Source organism: Leopardus geoffroyi, chromosome B2 (assembly GCF_018350155.1).
Source record: "Leopardus geoffroyi isolate Oge1 chromosome B2, O.geoffroyi_Oge1_pat1.0, whole genome shotgun sequence".
NCBI lineage: Eukaryota > Metazoa > Chordata > Mammalia > Carnivora > Felidae > Leopardus > Leopardus geoffroyi.
The window spans coordinates 31,932,529-31,949,785 of record NC_059332.1 but is presented as its reverse complement, the minus strand read 5'-3'; the positions used below and the strand labels follow the sequence as shown (position 1 = coordinate 31,949,785).

The 17,257-nt window shown below is 41.1% G+C and overlaps 1 protein-coding gene across 3 annotated transcripts; it reads left to right on the top strand.

Annotated features, from left to right (window-relative positions):
• Positions 1-1,492: 1,492 nt before the first annotated feature.
• On the top strand, positions 1,493-7,384 carry LOC123608210 (HLA class II histocompatibility antigen, DO beta chain-like). 3 transcript variants are annotated; one of them, XM_045497851.1, is made up of 6 exons: positions 1,493-1,672; positions 4,846-5,115; positions 5,656-5,859; positions 6,333-6,443; positions 6,697-6,728; positions 6,903-7,384. In XM_045497851.1, exons 1-6 carry the CDS (start codon positions 1,546-1,548, stop codon positions 6,927-6,929), a joined length of 771 nt encoding a protein of 256 aa, XP_045353807.1. In that variant the 5' UTR covers positions 1,493-1,545; the 3' UTR covers positions 6,930-7,384. The 3 variants fall into 3 exon arrangements, with proteins under 3 accessions (XP_045353807.1, XP_045353806.1, XP_045353805.1); XM_045497850.1 differs by having other exon boundaries at positions 5,578-5,859; XM_045497849.1 differs by having other exon boundaries at positions 4,846-5,127; positions 5,578-5,859.
• The last annotated feature ends 9,873 nt before the right edge of the window (positions 7,385-17,257 follow it).

Below are 17,257 nucleotides of genomic sequence, written 5' to 3'. Positions count from 1 at the left end.
GGCTTGAACTCGCAGACTGCGAGATCATTACCTGAGCTGCAGTCAGCAGCCCAACCGACTGAGCCATCCAGGTGTCCCAGTTTTATTTAAATTCTAGTTAGTTATTATACAGGGTAATATTAGTTTCAGGAGTAGAATTCAGTGGGTCATTACTTACATAGAACACCCAGTGCTTATCACAATAAGTGCCTTCCTTTTTTTAAAAAAATTTTTAATGCTTATTTATTTTGGAGAGAGACAGACAGAGCATGAGCAGAAGAGGGGCAGAGAGAGAGGGAGACACAGAATCCGAAGCAGGCTCCAGGCTCTGAACTGTCAGCAGAGAGCCTGATGTGGGGATCGAACTCATGAACTGTGAAGTCATGACCTGACCTGAAGTCAGATGCTTAACTGACTGAGCCACCCAGACACGCCAATAAGTGCCCTCCTTAACACCCATCACCCATTTAGCTGTTAAGGTCTTTCTTATACATAACTTTCCTGTAGTGTGGCTTTTTGCTCAAGTTTGAGTCCCATCCTTTCCCTTGTTTTCATTTCCAACACTTTTTTTTTAAGTTTATTTATTTATCTTGAAAGACAGAGAGAGAGCTGGGAAGGGGAAGAGAGAGTGAGAAGGAGAGAGAGAGAGAGAGAGAGAGAGAAAGAAAGAATCCCTACTTGGGATTCTCCCAAGGGGCTGGGATTCTCCTCAGCACCCTCCGTGCTGAGGGTGCGGGACTCGAGCTCACAGTGAGATCATGACCTGAGCCAAAACCAAGTGTCAGACACTTAACTGACTGAGCCATCCAGGTGTCGCTCACTTCCAACACTCTTGAAGGACTGTTTATATCTGCTGCCTTCATTTCCAATTTGCTCTTTACTCTTTTGAAATATAGCTTCTACCCTTAACACTCTATGTCCCAATGGAGGTTATTGGTGCTCCACTAATTATATAACACAATAATGTTTCTTCTATTTTATCTTCTGGAACATTTTTTGCACCTTTTTATTCTTTTAAGAATCCTCTCTTCATTTTACTTTTTGTGGCCCTCTCTTGGTTTATGAGAAATCATACTCTCCAGGTGATTCTCAATGTCTTCTGTTTCTTCTCTGATAATCACTTCATTAACTCCTCTTAGGGCAAATGCTTCAGAATGCTGTCTACTTTCTGCTTTATTTGCACACTCCATTGACAACGTCAACCACACCACAGGAGGAAGAGACTCATTGGTTAGAAGATAGCAGAATGCATAATAAACAATCTGTGTAGTTCTTCTAGGATCACATATTATATACACTATTTAAAAAAGTTTTTTTTTCACAGCCCATTTTCCACATAGCTTAAACTACTGTCAGTGATTAAGCAGGTAACCGATTCTTGAGTGGTATAACACAACTTTATGGAAGTAGTCTACCTAGCATCCGATGATGCAAAACTCTTCTATCGTAATTGGTTATCAGTGTGAAGAGTTTCCAATCCTGAGGTAGGCAGGAAAGTATTCATACTCTTAATAAATATTTTTTGACTGAGTTTTGTGGGGGGTATGCCCCATTCTGAAGAAGTTGATGATTTTACTGTCTCACTTAGTTTTTCCTTCCAGAATGCGTTCTGGGTGGGTTTCCTGGATGGTGGTTCTGCAAGTGAGTGTAATCAGGCTGGATTCCTCCATGACTCAAGGCAGAGACTCTCCAGGTAAGAACAGAGCAATTTTTTTTTTCCAGGTGTGCATGCAAGAATTGGCATGGGGGAGGAATGCCTTTCCCTGTGGGTCCAGGCTGCAGACCAGACTAGAATTGGCTTCTGGCTTCAAAGTGTTCTTTCCTTTGGAAGAAAAATAAGGCTCTCTCTTTACCACACACAATGTGGGAAAAGGGACTTCCTGTACCAGAGCCGCAGATTCAAGGAGTAGGGTAACAGGAAGAAGGGAAACATTTTGTCTTGCTTAGGGCCCTTATTGTGTCAATGTCTGTCTCAAGAACTGTATAAACTGGAGGCAGTCTGAAAATAGTTGCCAGTTGTTTAGACCTGAGTTTGCTCTGATGATTGTGACTGTTTTTATATTTATCCAATCGAGATACACGTGGACAAAAGAAATTGGAAACAAAGTTTCTTCTTTTGGCATTTATTAACCCCAGTTTTGAGAAATAAGAGAAGTTGAATGCATTATCCTCAGACTGTCCCCAGGCTACTAAGTACATGTATTTATTGCTGTTATTTTTCTAGCTGAGGAGATAGGCTATACAAACATGAGGCAATATTGCACCCTGAAGACATATTTATCAGCAGAAAACGGGATGTGATGTGCTAAACACAGAACCTGTCTGAATGTCAGTTTCATTAACTACAAAAGAGGAACCAACCTGGGAGGGTGCGGTGGGTGGAAGATCTTTGTTCTTCAAGAATAGAAACCTCTCTGAGCCATAATGTCCATTTAACAACACAGATGAAGAAAAAGTCAGTGCAGATCTTAAATCTGACACAAATCTGACTAAAAAATTATTTTCTTTTTCTGATTTAAACTGTAAGAAGGAAGAGCATTGGAGGTTGGAGCTGACCTTAGCTACTAAGAGATGAGTATGGCTGGCCCAGGAAGGATTCTGCCGTCCTTAAGCTCCACTCAGTAGCTCGCAGAGGAGGAGCTGAGAAATGAGAGCAAATTTACAACTCGAGATCAGTAACTACTATCCTTCAAGCCTTAACTCATGCTGTTTCTTCTGGCCAACCTGCATTATTAACCCATTTGAATTTCCTTTTTTTAAATTGTTGTTCTCAAGTGCACATAATTGCATTAATCTTACCCAAAGAGTTCACAGCACTTTGTTATCATTTGTCTGTGCAAGGACTCTCTCCTCTTCCCTTGTCTCCATTTTCACACCCTCCTTTCCTTAGAGAGCCATTCTAACATGTCTTTAACTATGGGGTGGCCTTTAAGAATATTTAGCATTGTTTTTCACGTGTATTTAAAAATCTTAATAAATGTCATTGTGCATTAAATCACATTCTGTTTCTTTTCTGTCTTAACACTATGCTTTTGAGCTCTCCTTCAGTGTCGTTATCAAAGGAAAGCAGGTCAGGGAGGGTAAGTGGTTCTATGTAAAACTATCAGATATAGAACTAGAATTCAAGCCAACGGGAACATAACCCAGGGCCATTTACCAATTGGTTGTTTAAAAATGTTCAAATCTTCAAATCTACGAAGTGTCTTAATCCATTCTGGTGACTGCAACAAAATACCACAGCCTGGGTGACTTATAAACAACAGAAATTTATTTCTCAGAGTTCTGAAGTCTGGCGAGTCTAAGATCAGGTGTCAATATGGCTGTGTACTTATTTATTTATTTATTTATTATTTATTTTTAATTTTTTGCTTACTTATTTTGAGAGAGAGAGAGAGAGGTGACCAGGAGAGGGGCAGAGAGAGAGGGAGACAGAATCCGAAACAAGCTCCAGGCTCTGAGCTGCCAGCACAGAGCCTGATGAGGGACTCGAACTCACAAACCATGAGATCATGACCTGAGCTGAAGTCAGACACTTCTCGACTGAGCCACCCAGATGCCCCAGTATGGCTGTGTTCTGATGAAGACTCTCTTCCTGGTTCATAGCTGGCACCTTATCTCTGTGTTCTCATGTGGTAGAAGGGGCTTGAGATCTCTCTGAAGCCTCCGTTATAAGGGCTGATCCTATTCATGAGAGAGGGCTCCACTGTTATGACCCAAACACCTCCCAAAGGCACCTCCTACTGATAATACCACCTTTGGGGGTCAGGATATCAACATAAGAATTTGGGGGCAGGGGCACAAACACTCAGACCATAGCACACTGTGTGTTCAACAAATAAGAATGATCCTTTTTCTTACCTGTGAGGACAGATTACATAATTTTTGAATGTGAAATTACATTGAAGAATAGCAGAGTAGACAGTGTATGAAACAATATGTAGCTCAAGCTAATCACTATCGATATCAGTAAGGTGCTCTGAAAGTAGAAAATTGTAACGGACCATGGAATTAGATTTTTTTATTCCACCTTTAATGGCAGTATTTCATGTAAAAATCCCCAAAGACGCTTAACCTAATTGTATATTTTCTATCACCATGTTGTTGTAGCTACTGGTATGGTAGGTATAGTGCCAACGATACTGATAGCAATATTAATCTTTGAGCCATGGATTAGTATTATTTTACTTAACACCAACAAAGGTAATTAAATCATTACCTTATTAGAGCCAACAGAGGGGTGAAGTCTAAGTAAAAGTGCAAGGGGAAAGGTCCAAAAGGAAATTCTTGGAGAAAACCCATAGTGAGTGAAAAGTGGAAGGGGTTAATTTCACATCAAACGTGTACCGAGTCTGAATTTCTTTGCCCACCTCCATCACTCCTTCACTCTGCTCCAGAGGGAATGTATTGAATGAACCTGCCATGGGCAAGAGTGCTGTTGAATTACTCCACATGGGGATGGATCTTTCTGACTTGATAACAAAGGGGGTTAAAGTCTTGGGCTTCTGAAAGCTTGGCTTGGAGAAACCAAGCACAGTGTCAGCAAAACACAAATGGTCAATAAATGTTTGTGGAATGAATGTTTATGTCTCTTGGGACTCTCTTTTCGGCTTGCCTTTTTGGGATTACACATCTTCCGTTTGGCTGGCCCTGTAGGATGGATCTCAGACTGCTTTCCACCATGGATGTCTCTTTGCTAAAAGGAACCAGATGTGGCCCAGGGGAGAAGAGGCCACTTTGACCTATTTACTGAGGTCAAAAGCCTCCTCTCAAATCCATGTGTTCTGGCATAATTTACCACGTATGGGTTCCTAAAAGTGAGGGTTGGTTTGTTGTCTATTTTTTTTTTTTTTTTTTTTGGATTTCCAGAAGATTTTGTGATTCAGGCAAAGGCTGACTGTTACTTCACCAATGGGACAGAGAAGGTGCAGTTTGTGGTGAGATTCATTTTTAACTTGGAAGAGTATGCACGTTTCGACAGCGATGTGGGAATGTTTGTGGCATTGACAGAGCTGGGGAAGCCTGATGCTGAGCTGTGGAACAATCGGCCGGATATATTGGAGAGGAGTAAAGCTTCTGTGGATGCACTCTGCAGACATAACTACAAGCTGGGTGCACCCTTCACTGTGGGGAGAAAAGGTGAGGTGGAAGGTGAGGTCTTGTGAGGTTCAGGAATCTCCTACATGTGAACGTGACCATGGGCTTTACTTCCTCATGATGGGCAATTTCTTGCTTCAGGATAAATGGCTTGTAAGCAGGGGAGTCTGTATATGTTCTGTCCCTAGTTGTGATTCATTAATTATCCTCACAGGTCAGGTCACTGTGGTCTTGGTCCCAGACCCCCCAAATTCTCAAAGACTTTAAGGACTAGTGGGCTCTCAAATAAAGGGGGTAATTGTGGGAGTCTCTGATAAGGCCTAACTCATCCTTGGGGCATTGACATACCCAGTTTCTGAATCTTGGGGGCAGAGATTTCCCCACATTTCCAGTTTCCACCTGGGTGATGTGAGAAGATTAGGGGAAGAGATTGTCTCTCAAGGAAACCTTGTCCTGGCTTAGTGGTTTTCCTTCACAATGTCTCATGTTTTTCTCTCTTCCCAGTGCAACCAGAGGTGGCGGTGTATCCAGAGAGGACCCCATCCCTGCAACACCACAATCTGCTGCTTTGCTCTGTGACAGGTTTCTATCCAGGGGACATCAAGATCATGTGGTTCCGGAATGGGCAGCAGGAGAGAGTAGGGGTCATGTCCACTGGCCTTATCAGGAATGGAGACTGGACCTTTCAGACAATGGTGATGCTGGAAATGACTCCTGAACTTGGAGATGTCTACACCTGCCTTGTTAATCATTCCAGCCTGCTGAGCCCTATTTCTGTGGAGTGGAGTAAGAATCAGCTTCTTGTACTCTCTGGGCCTGACTCAGGTTGATGCTGACTCAGCACATGGCCTGCATTATCTCTGCATTCATCTTGGTCCCGATAGTCATTCTTCTTTCCCCTGATCTGAGGGGTCATGGAATTCGGGTCCTTGGGTTAGGGTGGGAGAAGACACGACAGATATCTATCCTTGTATCTGCCAAGAAATAAGGAGGTCTAATCACCTCATCACTTATTTCAAACTTTGGGAACGAGTATACTCTAATAATTTGTTTTAGTATTTTAGGGGGCATTCTTACGGGCTGCAAAATTCAGTAACAGGAACTCCATGGGTGCAAACCTTGGTTTCAAAGAACCATATCTAAATGTACTTCTTCTCTAGATAGCATTTGATCTGGTGTCCAGAATGGACTCTGAGATTTCAGGAAGGCACGCCAAACATTGGGAGCTTTTTACTAATTTTCAGACCTGTTTCCCATAGGAGCTCAGTCTGCATATTCTTGGAGAAAGATGCTAAGTGGAATTGCAGCCTTCCTGCTTGGGCTGATCTTCCTTCTGGTGGGGACTGTCATCTGCCTCAGGGCTCAGAAAGGTAATGAGCCTCTCAGGAGTCCCCTGTCACCTGCCCTGTGGCTTCTCCCACTTCCCCTAACTTCAAAGATGTGAGGCAGGGAAAGCTGATTGTACTTCTCAGAGGTCACCATGATAGTCTTTTCTGAATCCAGAAACATTTCAGGGGGTCAACAGAGCTGGAGTATTGATATTTCAGTTCGTCCCTATCTGTCAGGATAATCACAACATTTGGTCCTAACTAGAGGCATTCTATTTGTTTCCTCTCATTCCAGGGTATGTGGAGACGCAGTTGTCTGGTGATGAGGTAATGTCTTCTTCCTTGTCTTTGGGTGGCCAATTGTTGTCCCTGTGCTTTGGCCAGAGGGAGAGGTCTTGGGGATAGGGTGTGAGGGTGGCTTTGGCTGGGTGGCGCTGGGTGCCGAGTCTCTGGAATGGGAGGGTGGAGTCCCTCCTGAGACTTTGATCACTATTCCTGCAGGTCTCAAGAGCAGTTCCCTCACCATAGCCACACTAAGGTCCCAATCAGAGCTTCTTGCCCTGGAGGCTGAAATAGTACCGAATGACTTGAGTCCAAGTGACTAAGTAAAGGACTCTCATGAGGTCCATGTTCCGGAGCTACTTCCATGAGTCCTTGGAGGAGTCCTGACTTGATTCTAGAGTTCTGTTTTCTGAGATCATCTCTCACTCGTCTGCCCTTCTTCCTCCTCCTTGCCTGTGCCATTAGTCCCCATTTCCAAGGATAGTGTACAGAAATTCCCACCAAAGCTGACTCCCACCAGCCCCAACCTGCATACCTCCTATGGTCCAGCTCTAACCTTGTGAGTTATCCTCATGTCTTCCTGTTTCCAACTGCACTCTCCACTGTCTCCAGAAGACAAATGCTCAGAGGCACTGTTTCCTTTTCACCGTTTTTTATGACCTTTTTTATTGTAAAATAAAACTGAGGAACAGATAACCATACAAAATGTAGAATTTAATGAATTATTTAAGGTCAAGAAATAGAACTTTACCAGTCAGGGCAGGAGTCTCCCTGTGCCATAGGCCAATCAATCCCCTCCCCCTCCTCTCAAAAGTAATTATATTCTGGGAGGCCTGGGTGGCTCAGTCAGTTAAGTGTCAGGCTCTTGATTTCGGCTTGGGTCATGATCTCACGGTTCATGAGATTGAGCCCTGCATTGGGCTCTGTGCTGACAGTGCAGAGCTTCCTTGGGATTCTTTCTCCCTCTCTGTGCTCCTCCCCTGCTTGTGCTCTCTCTCTTTCTCTCTCAAAATAAATAAACTTTAGAAAAAAGTAATTGCATTCTGTTAATCACTTTTTAAATTTTTTTTAATGTTTATTTATTTTTGAGAGAGAGGGAGAAACAGAGTGTGAGCAGGGAAAGGGCAGAGAGGGAGGGAGACACAGAATCTGAAGCAGGCTTCAGGCTCTATGCTGTCAGCACAGAGCCTGATGCAGGGCTCAAACCCAGGAATCAGGAACCATGAGATCATGACCTTAGCTGAAGTCAGACACTTAACCGACTGAGCCACCTAGGTGCTCCTTAAATATTTTTAAAAAATGTTTATTTATTTTTGAGAGAGAGAGAGCACAAGCAGGGGAGGGGCAGAGAGAGAGAGAGAGAGAGCGAGATTGAGAGGTAGACACAGAATCTGAAGCAGGCTCCAGGCTCTGAGCTGTCAGTTCAGAGTCTGATACGGGGTTCGAACCCATGAATTGGGAGATCATGACCTGAGATGAAGTCAGACACTTAACCGACTGAGCCACCCAGGTGCCCCAGCTTAGTTGTCTTTTATGTCTCATACTTTACTATTTATCCTCCATCCCCTTTGCCCCCCTTATGACTAATACGTTGAAAAGCCTAAGACATTTAACCTACAAAGTTTTCCATAGTTTGGATTTTACCAATTGCATGCATCTGGTGCAGTTTAGCATGTCCTTCTGTCCTCTGCATTTCTTGCAAGTTGGCAAATGGATGCAGAGGTTGGATAGACAGGTTTAATTTCTTTGATGAGTCTGTAGGTGGAGGTGTGTTTTTTACCATGAGGCCCAAACTGTCCAATTGTGTCTCTTTTTACGGTGCATTCACCTTTGGTGCTCATTGCCTAGGCCCTTGAATTCACTTGAATTCTACCAGTCCTTCTTTGTTTATATGCTTTATTGCTTCTGTAAAGAGACATTTCTCTTCATTTACTGGTGGGTTGCCCAGTGATACAGTGGAAAGAAAGGATCAGTGTTTTAGTTCTTTTACTTTTTTAATTTTCAAGTTACTGAATTTGTTTCCTACTATTACCCAAAGGTGGACAATTAGGTTCTACTTTTTATTTTATTTCTTGTATCCTTATGAACTCAAGGATTTAAATGTATTTGATGGATTTTAACTCCTGGTGGTTTTTAGCCACGAGTTCAATCATATCATCCTAGGTGCATGGAAACTTCTTCAAGTGGCTCCTGAGTCCTTTTGACACAAGTCTTTTGATCATTTCTTTGTTATCTGCATGCCAAAATGTTCCAGGTTTATTCTGTATGTTTCCCGCTCAGACCTGAAATCAACTATTGTTTTAGAAAGCCCTGGATTATTTTAGTGGGAAATGTCACTAAGACCGTAAGCGGGAGTTAGGAGTTCATCACTATATCAGGTCTTTTTGGTGGAAGTACAAATGTTTCTATGTAACGTTCATATTTATAGAAGCACAAAGTTTATGTATATACAAATAAAAAATTAATCTCTTCTATATTACAGTTGTGTCTCCTTTCTTCCACACCAAGAGTTCTGGTTTTCAAACACACAGGGAGACCTACAATTAGAATATCCACTTTTACTCATTTGCTTTTCCTGAATGAACACACACAGCAGTCTGAGGATGATGATACTTGTGCTACGACCACCAAAATGATTACTGAAAACAGTTAATATTCCTTTTGCCTCTGTTCTCCTCATCATCTTTCCTTTTTATAGTTGTCCTATATCTATGTTATGGATCATATACCATTTCAGAAGATACTTGCTCCCTTTTTAGTCTTAGTGCTGTGAGTAATAACATGTTTAATGATGACTACTATTCCTTATGTCAGTGCCCTTGAAGTGCAGGGGTGCTCCAGTTGTGGTCTATGGACTCCTGGAGGTCCCTGAGACCCTTTTGGGAAGTCCGAAAGATCAAAACTATTTTTATAATAATAATAAGATCTTATTTACCATTTTCACTGTATTTGTACTGGTAATGCAAAGTTTACAGTGGGTAAAACGTTTGGCGCTTTAGTACAAATCAGGGCAGTGACACCAAATTCTATAAGCAGTCATGGCATTCTTGACTGCCATGCACTTGCAGTGAAAAACCCTCAAAAGTGCCAGTTTCACTTAAAGATAGCCTTGATGAAACAATAATAATCATTAGTTTTTACTAACTCTTGAATCTCAAGTAGGCACCTTTTAAATATATAGTGTGACAAACTAGCATTTCTGCTGCAAAGTGATGGAAAGACATTTATTTTGTGGAAAAGCACTGTGTAATTGCCTGAGTTGTGGGTGAAACGAGCCACCTCTTCTTTCTCTAATGGACTGTCATTTTTCTTGAAAGAATGACTGACAGACGCAGTATGGTTATTTGGCCCTGGGTATTTGGTAGGCATTTTCTCAAAATAAACAAAAGAAGAATGCCACTTCAAAGAAAATGATATTGACAATGAAAATTAGATTTTCCAGAGAAAATCAAAATTTTGGAAAACTTGCGTTTGCCACAGATTCCCCATAACAAAGGTTTTTGGATGAGATTGATGGTGATATTACCAAATACGATTTTTTCATATTGTTTAGTGACCCGTGTCAACATTTTGGAGATCTGCATAATCCTGTGGACCCCCTTCCAAATGATCAATGCATGATACTGCAAAATTATCACGGATAGAAGGCCCACTCAAAGCACAAGGTAGACCAATGAATTTTAACATAACATAACATGAAAAGACCACTGATAAGATTTCAGATTCCACATTGTAACTAATTTGTAAAGATTTATCATTTGTTGAGTTGTAGTATCTTATCAAAGAAGAATATACACAATAGCTGAAAGGCTATTAAAATTCTTCCCCTCTTTCCTACTACATATCTGAGTGCAACCACATTTTCTTCATGCATTTTAACTAAAACAACATATTACAGGCTAAATGTAGAAGAATACACGACTAAGTGAATCAGTACTAAGTGAGATATTAAAAAGATTCTTTTAATGTAAAATAATTCATTTTCTCTCACCATATTTTTGTGCTAGAAGATATAGCTACTTTTCATAAATATGTTATTTATATTAATATATAATGGATTTATCACTGTTCTTTATACAAATATTAAAAGTTTTTTGGTTTTAATTTCTAATGTGATGAATATTGCTTCACATAACCCATATAAACTAAAGCTCTTTGGAGTTCTCAATAATTCTTAAGAATGTAAAGGGGTCATGATACCAAAAGTTGTGAACTACTGATATAATCATTGTGGTTGTTTGAAGCTCTTTCTTCAGTTACTTGCTAAGAAGAGCTCAAGGAAGTCCTTATATTTAACAGACTTCCAGTCAGTTTTGCTGGATATAAAAAACCTTCGTTCCTATTTTCTGCTCTTGAATACCTTAACAATGTTACTGCATTTTCACGTAACATTGCTATCAAAAAGTCTGATAATAACCTAATTATCAAGTTAGTTATTGTTTTTGCTGAGATGCCTAAGTAGCACTTTCTTTTTCTTTAATGTCCAGAAATTTTATTAGAATATATCTTGGTTTTGGTCATCTTGGTGAGTTTCTCAAATAAGCCATATAGTCTTTCAATATATGGCTCAATCTTTTTTTTTTTTAATTTTAGGAATGTTTTATTGAGTTATATTTTTTAGTATTTTCTTTTGTTTCCTTTTTAAGGAACTCCTACCATTTATATATTAGATTTTTTTTTGCGTATCTTCAATATTTGTAATTTTCTTTTGAATTCTTTCTCATTCCTTTTTTTCTTTAAAAAATGTTCCTTTTTACCTTCTTTCTTTCTCTTGAGGCTTTCATCATTGTGTCTATTTTGTTCTTTTGTTCTTTCTAGTTTAGCCTTCATTTCTGAAGTGGATTTTAATTTCATATTATCTCCTGAGTACTGTAACCATATTTCTAAAATTTTAAAAAATTATTTTCTTATTTGATAAATTTGACATTATATTTTGAAAATTTAAGGTATACAGTATGTTATTTTGATACACTTATATGATACACTTATGATTGTCATTGAAGGAATATTTAGCACATCTTATAATAGTTTCTATATTGAGATTTTCTAAGTCTGATTTATGTTGTTGTTTCATATTTTTTTTAACACTTTCTTATTGACATTTAGCTTGTTTTGAAATAGAGTACAGCTTAGAATTTTTGGTAGCATGACTTTTCTGGTGTGTTTTCACTGTCTGTAAGGATTTTATTCTCTTCATATTTATACTAACTTTGTAGAAGACACACCTTCTGTCCTCTTCTGTGGCTCTTTTTATATGGAATTAGTCTCCTTGAGTTTTATTTTTATTTAGTTATTTATTTTTAATTTTTCTTAACATTTATTTATTTTTGAGAGAGACACAGAGTGTGAGCTGGGGAGGGGCAGAGAGAGAGAGAGAGAGAGAAAGAATCTGAAGCAAGCTCCAGGTTCTGAGCTGTCAGCACAGAGCCTGACGTGGGGCTCGAACCCACAAATTGCGAGATCATGACCTGAGCCAAAGTCGGACGCTTAACCAACTGAACCACCCAGGTGTCCCATCTCCTTGAGTTTTAGAAGGAGGTGTACTTCAGAATGTTTATCCACTCCCCAGAGCTCTCTCTTCTGTTGTTTTTGCATAATGCTAAAAAATATGGCAGCTTGCTTGGGAGAGTTCCAGACTGTTTTCGTCCCTCACTTTGAGCTTCTTTTTCTTCATTTCCTTATTTCTGTCTGGCTCAATTTTGATTCCACTACTCGCAGGGTTTTCCTCAGTGTAAGGCTCTGCCTTGGAAAAGTTCCTGGATGGTCAGTTTAGATAATTCTTAGGGGTGAGACTGCTCCACCCCCTTCTAACCTTACTTTGTGTTCAACTGCTGCTGTGGGATTGGGAAAGTCCTGCTTAGTTTCATCTGCTGCTCTTGTACTGGTCTGCTGTGTTTTTCAATGAGTATCTGTCGACTGTTTGGGATTTATCATATTCTCAGACATGTCAAGTGCCTGGGTGCTTCTCCCAACATTCTCTACCATAGACACTTATTCCAGGGATATCTTGTGACTATTAGTGGATTGTCACCCACCAACTTGTATTTTGAGGTGCATGGATGAACCTTATCACCTAGTTTTGTTGAAAATGTTAATGCGTTCTTTAAAATTAAACTCCATTTTGTTATAATTGTATAAGATGTACTTACAAGAAATAAGAGATCTCATGTATCTTTATCCAATTTCCCCTAAAGGTAACTTCTTGTAAATTATAGTAAATTGTTACAGTCTGAATAGTGACATTGATTAATGCAGATACAGTCTATTTCCATCATCACACTGTCCCTCATCTTGCCTTTTAACAGCCACACCTGCTTCCCCTTCCACTCCTGGACCCGTCAATCCATTTTTATTTCTATAATTTTGTCATTCCAAAAATGTTATATAAATAGAATCATACCCTATATAACCTTATGGGATTGAATTTTTTTCCCCCCAGCATAATTCCCCATGGATTCATCCAGGTTGTTGTGTGTATCTTTAGTTCGTTTGTTTTTATTGCTGGGTAGTATTACTTGCTATGCATGTACCACAGTTTGTTTCCAGTTTTTGACTATTGTGAATAAAGCTGCTATAAACATTCACGTACAGGTTTTTGTGTGAACACAGATCTTTACTTCTCTGGGATACATGCTCAGGAGTGTAACTGCTGGGTTGCACAGTTTTAAACTAACTGTCAAACTGTCTTCCAGAGCGGATTTCCCACATTAGTTTCACCAGCAATGGGTGAATGACCCCATTTTTATGCAACCTTGTTTTCAGTATTGGTATTGTCCCTATTTTTTATTTTTATTTATTAAAATTTTTTTAATGTTTATTTTTGAGAGAGAGAGAGACAGAGGTGAGTGGGAGAGGGGCAGAGAGAGAGGGAGACACAGAATCTGAAACAGACTAGGCTCTGAGCTGTCAGCACAGAGCCCAATGTGGGGCTCAAACTCAGGAACCATGAGAGTCTTGTATATTTCATCTTCTTGTACATTTCACCTTCTTTGATGTGCAGAAAGGGAGAAAGCAGGTTCTATTTCCCTTACTGAGAATCTCTGAACCCTTCTGAAGTTACACAATTGCAATGATTAGCAGAAAATGTTAACATTTTAACCTAATATAGTTAGTTAAATTTGTGGTAAACAAACTCCCATATAGGATATATATTCTGGTATATTTAAATATTAACTGCATACAACACTATTAATCTTACGGTATGGTATTTATTTATTTTTTGAAGAGGATTAAAAATGAAAAGTAATAGAGTTTTCACCTTGGAAAGTGGAATGAATTTTTCCCTTCTTTTCATTTCCTTCGGTATTTTAGTATTTTAGACTCATTTAACCTTTTTAAAGCCTTAAACATTTTTTTTAACGTTTATTTATTTATTATTTTGAGAGACAGAGAGAGAGAGACAGAGTGTGAGGCGGGGTGGGGCAGAGAAAGAGAGGGAGACACACAATCTGAAGCAGGCTCCAGGCTCTGAGCTGTCAGCATAGAGCCTGATGCAGGGCTAGAACCCATGGACCACAAGATCATGACCTGAGCCGAGTGGGCCACTTAGGTGCCCACCCAGGTGCCTGTAGACTCATTTAACCTTTTAAAGAAAGTTATAAAGAGACATGGTTTAAAATGTCATGTATTTGTATAAGGCTTGTAATGAACAACAGCAGACCGCACTGCCTCCCCATTTTCCCTTTCCAGACACAGGCTTTGTTAGGTAGTACCATTTTACAAGTGAGAAAATAGAGGCTTAAAGAGGTTCATGAACACCCAAGCTCATATGGGTCGGAAGTGATGTAGCTATGGTAACTCAAATCTGTTTGACCCCAGAACTTGATATCTGAGCTATATTGCTTCTCAATTACAAGATCACTTTCCTGATGGAGGAGCATAAGGCAAGCTGAGTGCAAAGTATGGGCTAACAGCACCCCTTCCCTCCAGGTGGGATATGTGTGATATTCCTAGGACACTCCTGGAAGCCCAAGAACAAAGGCAAATGAAAAATTAAATTCTCTTACTGCCTATAGCCCATTGACAAGTCCTTGAAACAGGCAGAGTGACCTTTCTCTAGGAGCACAGCTGCCTTGATGATGACATTTCAATAAGGGCAAAAGGGAATCTTGGCTTAACATTATCCTGACCGCCTACCCCCACCCCCACCAGGATCCTGTGTCTCCTTAAACACATAAAAATTCCTTTGCAAACCTCCTTTATCTTTAACCCCCAAGTATATGTTGGCAATTATACTCCAAGCATATGGCCCCTGATATACATCTGAAGGGGCTGATGACTGAGGTTTTACTAAACAGTAATAAATGATGTTTTTCTAGTAACAGCTAGCCCCTTAAGGTTCTGGAAACCTTGTTTCCAAAATTCCTTAGAGACTTACGCTGTCCCTAACCCCCTCCCAACTTGAAAGTATATAATTAGTCACTCTTCACAACCCCAGTGTAGCTCTTTCTGCCCACAGGTCCTATCCCCATGCTTTAATAAAGTCACCTTTTTGTACCAAAGACATCTTCAAGAATTCTTTCTTGGCCGTTGGCTCTGAACCCTATCATCACCCCAATCTCCATCATTCTTATTTCTGCTGTAACAATCACAAATTTAGTGACTTAAAACAACACAAATTGATTATCTGGCAGTCCTGGAGGATATAAGCATGAAATAGGTCATATGGGAATAATCAAGGTGTCAACAGGTCTGTGTTCCTTTTGGAGGCTCTAGAGGAGAATCTTTCTTGCCTTTTCCAGCATCTAGAGGCCACTTTGATTTCTTCCCTAGGTGCCCCCTGCAGCAACACTTCACCCAGACTTCTGGTCTGTCCTCACATCTCCTTTGACTTGACCCACCTCCCTCCTCTGACAGGTACCTCTGCTTCATTATAGTGCAAAGTCTCCTCTGAGGGAGGAACACAAGCTTCATTAACATAACATAGGATGCCTGTATGGACACATTTTCTAAGTCTGCCTGCCTGTGCAATTTTCTGCCTTCTTTTACATTGACGAAAAAGCTCCTTTTTCTGAATATTCATCCTAAACCCTAGTTAAAAAGAACCTGCTCACCCTTGCTGGCAAAGTCCTAGCTTTGGAAATTACTCCCCATGACCTCCTGGTTTGCTGCAAATAAAGCTTCCTTTGCGTGACAGCTTCACCTCGTGTAGTCTGTACCTGTAACTCACAAGGGAGCAAGGTCATGTTAGTGGAAGAGGACTTCAACCACCTCCATTTTGACCTCAAACTTTCTGATTAAGTTCTTTCCAGCGTATCTCTTAATTCAGGCAAAAGACCCTGAGGACAAAGCATTCTGTGATGGGAACCAGAACTACCCCCCCACCACAATATGGGCTGCCCTGAGCCAGCGAGGCCCCACACGACTGCCCCCAAGACCATGATCCACCTGACCTTCACTGCCCACCTGCACATACCCACCCACCTTTTCCTCATACAAATTTGGGTGTATTTTCTCCACTCTGGAGGCCGTCTTTGAGATGCTAGCCCGCTGTCTTCCTGTGTTGGCCTCACTGAAATAAATTCCTTTCTTGTTTCACCACCACTCCTCTCTCTGCCTTTGGATTTTGTCAGCAGCCCTGTTTGGGACCCCTGGAGCTAGGCGCTCTTGCACCCCTGGGTGCCAGTTACATCGGTTTGGTTACAGAAGTCTTCAGTGTCCTTAATGTTCTGATTTGGGTGGTAAGCAGCAGCATGGAAGTCTCGGTGGTGTCTAAACGGGGTGGCTCTCCATTGGAGAGGGCCCCCCCGCCCCAATGTGGGGCAATGATTGGGTGGAAGCCAGTGGCCTGGTAGGTGAAATAATTCACCTGAGGTAGAACAAAGGAGATGGTAGTTTATTGACTACATCACCAGGGAGCGATGGGCAGGACACAGAGGAGAGGTCTTCTGCCAAGAGGCAGTGGGTGTGGAATACACTGCAGGGGAGCAGCGGGCAGGACAGCAGGAGAGGCAGTCTGCCTAGAGGAAGTGGGTGTGGACTATACCGCAGGGGAGCGGTTGGTGGGACCTCAGAGGAAAGCTGTCCTCAGTAAGGCAGTGGGTAGGGCTCTTTTTAAAGGGGAAGATGAGGAGGTATGGCGATATGGAATTCTCCCTGTTTTGGTTACTGTGCCTTGTTGTAAGTAGCCCATTGGTCATTTAGGGCCTATGGATATTTAGAGGTGGGTCGCCTGATTGGCCTGTTTGTATTCTCCCAGGTGGTCGCTGTAGGCCCTTTCTGCATTCCATCGCTGTAGCCTGTTGGCCTAACAGCAGCCTCTATGGCTGATTGCCCTTAATTTGGAAGCATGACTTTTGACATGTATTCAGTGAGAGAGTTTCGTGGTCTCCCTCTGGTGTCCATAGAAAACCACATTTTCTGCTATTCATTATTGATGGATTGTGCATATGTGATTTTTTTTTTTAATATATGAAATTTATTGTCAAATTGGTTTCCATACAACACCCAGTGCTCATCCCAAAAGGTGCCCTCCTCAATACCCATCACCCACCCTCTCCTCCCTCCCACCCCCCATCAACCCTCAGTTTGTTCTCAGTTTTTAACAGTCTCTTATGCTTTGGCTCTCTCCCACT

Excerpts from the sequence above, each read along its gene's own strand:
- LOC123608210 (XM_045497849.1), top strand. The coding sequence starts at position 1,546 with ATGATTTTACTGTCTCACTTAGTTTTTCCTTCCAGAATGCGTTCTGGG. Across the intron at positions 5,128-5,577 it reads GAGAAAAGGTGAGGTGGAAG|TGCAACCAGAGGTGGCGGTG; the intron begins GTGAGGTCTTGT and ends CTCTCTTCCCAG. Across the intron at positions 5,860-6,332 it reads CCCTATTTCTGTGGAGTGGA|GAGCTCAGTCTGCATATTCT; the intron begins GTAAGAATCAGC and ends TGTTTCCCATAG.